Source organism: Takifugu flavidus, unplaced genomic scaffold (assembly GCF_003711565.1).
Source record: "Takifugu flavidus isolate HTHZ2018 unplaced genomic scaffold, ASM371156v2 ctg683, whole genome shotgun sequence".
Lineage (NCBI taxonomy): Eukaryota > Metazoa > Chordata > Actinopteri > Tetraodontiformes > Tetraodontidae > Takifugu > Takifugu flavidus.
The window spans coordinates 2,659-10,421 of record NW_026622294.1 but is presented as its reverse complement, the minus strand read 5'-3'; the positions used below and the strand labels follow the sequence as shown (position 1 = coordinate 10,421).

The window sequence follows — 7,763 nt, the reverse complement described above, 5'->3', positions numbered from 1 at the left end:
AAAGTCCACCAGCGCTTTTTAAAAACTGAATTTTTCATCTATGGACGGAGTAGACGGCAGATGTTTCCACAGATGCTCTTCACCAGTGGTCAGTGAGTGATGCAGCAGATGAGCAGGAGTTGACTGGCTACCACCAGCTACTGTCTCAATGTCTCCAGCCCATAGTGTGGATTCTCTACGAGATCAGACAGCAGCTTCACTCCTGAATCCTGCAGCTGGTTCTGACTCAGGTCCAGTTCTCTGAGATGGGAGGGATTGGACCTCAGCGCCGAGGCCAGAGAGCCACAGCTGATCTCTGATAAACTGCAGTCCCTTAATCTAAATAAAGAAGGGAAACTTTTATAAGGTTATAAGTGAAACCAGTATTAATCTGAAAGGTTAATCAAAGGCATGATCTGTAAATATTTAATTTAGTTACAGGTTAAAAAATGATAGTAATATGTAATTACCACAATTCCAACCTCTCAGGTTTGCACTGTTCCAGAGGAGAATATAAATTGTTCTGGCCCTCACTCTTCCCAGGTTCTCCCACCTCTTTCCCTCCCATCTCATCATGGAGATCCATCTCACCTGTGGCTCATCTTTAAAGGCACAACCTGTCTTAGATGACTTCCTGTCTCCCTCACCATCTCCCTCCTCGTTGGCTGGTGTCTACCAGGCACCCTCACCTAGTTTTGTCTAATTTTGGTTACCATCTGTGGGCTTTTTCATTGTCCTTAAATCAGTTTATCATGAATAAGTGGTCCCCGTGTGGCCCTCCCTCCTGAAGGAACTGGGCACAACACACACACTCAGAAAGTGTGAGGACCCTCGCATGGAATAATGGACATTTTTGAGAATGGTGTTTACCTCAGAGTTTCCAGTCGGCAGTTTGGAAAGTGGAGAAAACCACAGAGCAGCTTCACTCCTGAATCCTGCAGCTGGTTCCAACTCAGGTCCAGTTCTCTGAGATGGGAGGGATTGGACCTCAGCGCCGAGGCCAGAGAGCCACAGCTGATCTCTGATAAGCTGCAGTAGTTTAATCTGAAAAATGCAGGATGAGGTTATACGGTGCAGGTCTGCATGTTATCTGCGTCAGTACTAAACCTACGTTAGTTCTTAGTTGGGTCAGACCTGAATTCACGATATTACAAGGATTTTTTTTAATGTGGTGCATCACAGCAGTGTTGAGAACAGCCTCACTTCACCATCTTAGCAGCTGGTATATAGGTAGAAAAATGAAGACTGACCTGAGCCTCTCCAGTTTACAGTTTGGACTCTCCAGTCCAGAACAGAGCAGCTTCACTCCTGAATCCTGCAACGTGTTGTAGCTCAGGTCCAGAACCCTCAGATGGGAGAGGTTGGACTTCAGAGCCGAGGCCACAGAATCACAGCTGGTCTCTGATAAACTGCAGTCCTTTAGTCTAAAATAACAATTATTTTGAGAGAAGACAAATAAAAATCAACATGTACCAGAGCAAAACACAGCTTACAAGCAACAAACCTCTGGTCCTGCACCGGCTTATCTGCCGTATGTTCCTATTTTGGGTTCTTTCAGGGCGGTTGGACAAGATCTACACCGTATGTAAAGTGTGTGTGGGTCAAAATACCTTCCAAGTTTGTGAGACCACATTTCTCAATAGCACTCAACTCTTGTCAGGAGTTGGGACAAAGCGACCCACTCCTGATAGCTTGTGGGCGATGCTGCAGCGACCCTGCAATCCCTACACTCTCTGGTGAAACCAAATCAAAGGTTTTAGACACTGCTGGATGCTGGAAGGGTGGCTATAGTCTGGACGCATGGTTCCCCTGACTGCACATTTCTCCAACAATGATTGGCAGCTGGTGTCACTTGTTCTCCAGATGAGAGAAGGAAAGAGAGCCACCCCACAGTGTGTTTGATTGCCCCACTGCAAGCTCAATGCTGCCAGAAAACATTGCAGGAGCATCAATTCCCCTCAGGGCATCAACAAGGACCTCAGGAAAAGGTGCAGCTGCCACCTACTAGAGACAAGCACACTGAGCTGAGATTCAAAGCCCTCTCCTCCCAAGAGAGAGCTTGTTTGTTGGAGGCTCTTCTGGGCGATACCTGGTGCCACAGCTCCAGCTCAGCCTGTCTCTGGAGCTGAGGTGGAGCTTAGCAAGTTTCATGGTTCTCCACCACTTCCTCTCGCTGAGGACCTTCTCAGCTGGTGGTTTCTGCTCCACCTTCCAAGTTGAGCAGGTGATACTTCTGCATTCCTGCCACCAGTGTCTCTGCAGAAAGAGTCTTCTCTACTGTTTTATATTAGATTATATAAAATTAGGATTTTTGGTTGATGTCTTAGATGTTGTTGACTAAGAGCAGGTTTTTCTTTAATAACATAGAAAGATTCGATGAGAAGAGAAAATGTATTATTTTATGAGCTACTTCCACTACTATTATATACACATACTTCCATATTGTCTTAGATTGCAAGCTGCATTTATTGCATCGTTCATAGAAAGTCATATTTGTGAGGAGAAAAACTCAAATAAGGTCATTTTCTTTAATGACCATTACAACAGAAGGAGGTGATGAACAAAAAGATTTACATAAAAATGTGTGAAAACTTATGGATGGAAACCTTTTTAAAATGGCTGCATTGTGTAGAATCGGTGCAGAATCAACTTGTTGACTTCTGATTTGGACTCCAATGGAAGTGAGGTGCAACAATTGTGGATGCTGAAAGCTTCAGATCTTCATGAAGGTTTCTGTGGTTGGACTGACCTGCTGCCCCTTTAAGAGGGAGGCAGGTTTGGGCTCCTGGCTGGAATGAAGCCACCTAAGATGAGAATGATTGCAGGCTTTCGGTACCAAGGTTTAACAGGGTGCTCACTTCACACTTGGGCTTTTCTCTTTTTTGGGATGGCTTTTCTCAGTAGAGAAGGGGCATGGCACACTGCAGCAGCTTTCTTTTTGGGGTTTTCTAGTTTTCCTTCTGATCTTTAAAAGACAGGAAGAACCATTTTTGATTGGTCTGAATGTTTGGGCGGTTTTGTGGCCAGCCTAAAATAAAACAAGACAAATCTACAACTGATACTTCCTTTCTAGTCATTGATGGCCATCCTCACATGGGACAGATTTCCACAACCAATTTAATACTGCAAATCTGTCCTGTGTGGTCTTTTTTCTGAGAACTGTAACACTACGTTTATAACAAAGATCAAACATGGAAACATTTATTGTCTAACTAGTTACACCTGGGAAAGTACTGGATCATCTCTGACTGACCTGAGAGTCTCCAGCTTACAGAGAGGATCCTGGAGAAAACCACAGAGCAGCTTCACTGCTGGATCCTGCAGCTGGTTCTGACTCAGGTCCAGAACCCTCAGATGGGAGGGATTGGACCTCAGCGCCGAGGCCAGAGAGCCACAGCTGATCTCTGATAAACTGCAGTCACTCAGCCTGGAAAAGGAATCATGGCAAGAAATGATCTGTTATTGGAGGAAAAGTCATATTACACTTGCTCAAAATCATTATTTCATTTTATTTCATTATTTAATCAGGGCCCTTGGAGTCAGGAGAGCTGTGGCCCCCCACTGATAAACTGGGATATTACAGCAACAACATAGTTAAAAGTATCTATAAAATTGACTTTCAATGGCTCATTTAAATTCATACTAAACTTCTCTTCTCCAAAAGTCAATGGAGTTTATCTTGAAGCCTTTCATTGTTTAGTTGTTATGTCGAAGATAAAAGGAAGCTGACCTGAGAGTCTCCAGCTTACAGAGAGGATCCTGGAGAAAACCACAGAGCAGCTTCACTCCTGGATCCTGCAGCTGGTTCTGACTCAGGTCCAGTTCTCTCAGATGGGAGGGATTGGACCTCAGCGCCGAGGCCAGAGAGCCACAGCTGATCTCTGATAACCTGCAGTCCCACAGCCTGGAAAAGGAATAAATGGGGCAAATAAAAACACATTTCTAAATATGAAAATGAAGAGAAAAGCAGAAAATGTAAAGAAATTTAGAAAAGACCAACAGAGGCCTCCTGACCTGAGCGTCTCCAGTCTGCAGTTTGGATGCATCATTGCTGAAGACAGTAACTCTATGTCGGCATCTGTCAGGCTTTTGTTCTTGCTTAAGCTCAGCTCCCGTAGATGAGAAGGGTTTGACGTCATTGCTGAGGCCACAACTTCCCAATGACTCTTTGAAAGAAAACTACCAGGCAGTCTGTTGTGTATGAAACAAAAATAGTGAGTCAAACTTTGGGATTTCTAATCAACTTATCTGAGAATCTACCTCAACACAAATGTAGCTCATTTCCTGGAAAAGCTAAATTCAACACCGTAGAGCAACAGTTTGAACGACCATCAGATCTGAAATGCAACTGAATTATTCTCAACATTTGTCTTATTTTAGAACAGCTCATAATTACTCAATATTTAAAATGATTGTAGCAAATGGTTTAAAGAAACGTGCATCTTTTTATCTGTCTATCGGCTCTTTGGATATTTTGCATTTCATCCAATTTGTACGATCGTGGGTCAAGTCTTAATTCAGCGATCCGATCGATGACATCAGAGTCTCTGGTTGCATCGATTGCCCTCAGCTTCTGTTATATCTGCCTGTTTCCCTTCAAATCATTTTCACTGCACCTTTTGTTGCTAGTGATGAAGTTGCCACCTAACGGGTGGTGGAAAGGCTCAAACAACTTTGTGGGTCACATAAAGGCTCCAAACGGAACCGCCACAAAGACCTAAAACACCCATTTAAACCAACGAGGCCGGCTGTTTTTACGTTGAACAAATGAAGCAAAATAGTCACGTGTCATTAGTTAAAATGTGTTTTTCTGTCGTTAGAATACGATGTATACAAACAAACAAAAGTTATTTAATGACATGACAGTAATTTCATGATAGTCAGTTAACTTGTGGCTCCTATTATTCCTGCCTTATGTTGGTTTGTCTGGATTGACCTTTGAACTTATATCCAGCCAGTGTTGAACATTTCTGGATGAATTGTTGTTGTTTTTAATTTATGGACGCTGCAATGGAGATAAAGAATTGAAGGAATGACCACTGGAGGGGGTATTGCTACCTGACATGATCCACTCGCTTGATTTAAACGCCGATGTCCGGCCCCAAAATCTTTACTTACACGACCTTCCTGCAGTTCCTCACAGCTGGAATCAGGCGACGTCGTCCCTCATCTGAGGTGTTGTACTGCTCCAGGTCCAGCTCATCCAGAACCTCCTCTGACATCTGCAGCAGGTAGGCCAGAGCTGAACAGTGGATCTCTGACAGTCTCCTCTCTGATTTCTTCTCTGACTTCAGGAACTCTTGGATCTCCTGATGGACTGACTGATCCTTCATCTCCATCAGACAGTGGAAGATGTTGATGCTTCTGTCTGGGGAGATTCCATAACTGTTCTCCTCCTTCAGGTTGTAGAGGACCTTCTGGATGGTTCCTGGGTGGCTGTTCCTCTGATCCAACAGTCCACCCAAGATCCTCTGATTGGACTCCAGAGAGAGACCATGAAGGAAGCGAACAAACAAGTCCAGGTGGCCATTTTCACTTTTGAGAGATTTAATTAGTGCTCCCCTGAGGAAGCCATCAAGAGATGTGACTGGATCGTTATTAAACAACCCAGCAAACCCGGAAACGGGGGTTGGTTTCAAATATTTTAGGAACTTATTTATAACCGCTGTGTCTTTCCTGGTGTAACGGTGGAACATGTAGACGGCAGCCAGAAACTCCTGAACGCTCAGATGAACAAAGCAGTAGACTGATTTCTGGAAGATCACACTCTCTCTCTTGAAGATCTCTGTACAAACTCCTGAGTACACCGACACCTCGGAGACGTCCAGTCCACATCGCTCCAGGTCTTCTGAGTAGAACATGATGTTTCCTTTCTCCAGATGTTCAAACGCCAGCCGACCCAACTTCAGAAGGAGTTCTTTATCAGCCTTAGTCAGTTTCCCTGGTCTCCGCTTTCCTCCATACTTCTGCTTCTTTCTCTTCATCTGAACCCTCAGGAAGTGTGAGTAGAGGTCAGTCAGGGTTTGGGGCAGCTCTCCTCTCTGGTCTCTGGTCATCATGTCCTCCAGAACTATAGCAGCGATCCAGCAGAAAACTGGGATCAGACACATGATGTGGAGGCTCCTGGAGGCCTTGATGTGTGAGATGATTCTCTTGGACAGATCTTCATCACTGAACCTCCTCCTGAAGTACTCCTCCTTCTGGGAATCAGTGAAGCCTCGTACTTCTGTGATCCTGTCAACACACGAGGGAGGAATCTGATAGGCTGCTGCAGGTCTGGAGGTGATCCAGATGAGAGCTGAGGGAAGCAGGTTCCCCTGGATGAGGTTCACAGGAGCACGTCAACTGACGATACTTGTGTGACATCAGAGATGAGCTGATGCTTGTTGAAACCAGTGAAAATCTGCTTTCATCCAGGCCATCAAAGATGAACAGAAGTTTCCAGACAGTCAGATCTTCTGCTCTGATCTTCTGTAATGTTGGATGGAAAACATGAAGCAGTGAGAGAAGACTGTGCTGCTCATCTCTGATCAAGTTCAGCTCCCTCCATGAGAGCGGAAGCACCAGACTGATGTCTTGGTTCTCCAAACCTTCTGCCCAGTCCAGACTGAACTTCTGTACTGAGAAGGTTTTTCCAACGCCGGCGACACCGTTGGTCAGAAGAACCACTGATGTGTCTCTGTTGCTCAGATAAGACTTTGAAGATGTCCTGGCACTTGATTGGAGTGTCCTGGATGTTCTTCTTGGAGGTTCTCTCAAGCTGTCTCACCTCATGTTGTGTGTCCACCTCCTCACTTTGTCCCTCAGTGATGTAGAGCTCAGTGTAGATCTTGTTCAGCAGGGTTCCACTTCCTGCTTCATGAGTTCCTTCAGTCACATGTTCACATCTTCTCTTCAGACTCATCTTATGACCTTCTATCACCTCCTGCAGATCACTTCCTGAACATAAGTAAACCAATGATTTCCATCTATAATAAATCATCAACACAACTACAAATTCATGTTATCACAAATTAAATCTCATATTGAACAGTTTTACTTTGTTTGGGCTTCATTTCAGCATCTCCAGATCTGCTTCCAGATTGTGAACAAGAGGACTCTCCTGGTGGAGCTGCCTGGTCCCAGTTTGATAGGATGTGCTCCCCCCTCTCACTATGAAACACATCTCTATTAGTCCTTTGATTTATAGGATGAAAGAACCTGATCAAGACTCAATATTGTTCCAGCATTTATGTCTGAATTCATCTTCCAGTTTAAACATGATTCTTGTTTCTAATCAACAATATTCACTTAAGTCTGTAACTATATGAGTGTCTGAGGTTTAAGTGTTAAACATCTCCAATAATAAACTCACAACTGCTGCTGTTAATGTGACTAACAGCTGCCACACAAACACATCATCACGCTTTAGTTTTCTTACATTTCCTCCGAACTTCTGAAGTCTATTACTTTATCTTGGACAGTTACTCTTCAGGGACACCCTGCTGGGCACTGTGGACTCTGCTCTGTCCTCGTCCATCCTGAGGAAACATCAGAAATAGTGATGAGACTGTGATGAAGGTAAATAATCTGTAGAGGTTGTAGAGCTAAATAATCCCAATTCAACTGCATTTTTATCAAACAGGAACATTTCTAATACATTCTGGATAACAACTGAATCAATAAATCAATGATGTCTCTGTATCATTTTCATGTTTTCAGAGGTTTAAGCTGCTTTTTTAACTGTTCCCTGCAGTGAGAAAAGAACTGGCACCTTTTCCAGCCCCTCATCCTGCAGCACTGAA

General features: G+C 44.1%; 1 protein-coding gene across 4 annotated transcripts; it reads right to left on the bottom strand.

Annotated features, from left to right (window-relative positions):
- Positions 1-9: 9 nt before the first annotated feature.
- LOC130521077 (ribonuclease inhibitor-like) lies at positions 10-6,908 on the bottom strand. 4 transcript variants are annotated; one of them, XM_057024729.1, is made up of 7 exons: positions 5,098-6,908; positions 3,994-4,170; positions 3,710-3,883; positions 3,233-3,406; positions 1,230-1,403; positions 850-1,023; positions 10-318 (listed from the first exon to the last, which is right to left on the bottom strand). In XM_057024729.1, the coding sequence occupies exons 1-7, from the start codon at positions 6,087-6,089 to the stop codon at positions 138-140; spliced, it is 2,046 nt and encodes a 681-aa protein (XP_056880709.1). In that variant the 5' UTR covers positions 6,090-6,908; the 3' UTR covers positions 10-137. The 4 variants fall into 4 exon arrangements, with proteins under 4 accessions (XP_056880709.1, XP_056880713.1, XP_056880711.1 ...); XM_057024733.1 differs by lacking the exon at positions 850-1,023; XM_057024731.1 differs by lacking the exon at positions 3,233-3,406 and having other exon boundaries at positions 5,098-6,907.
- Between the last annotated feature and the right edge of the window lie 855 nt (positions 6,909-7,763).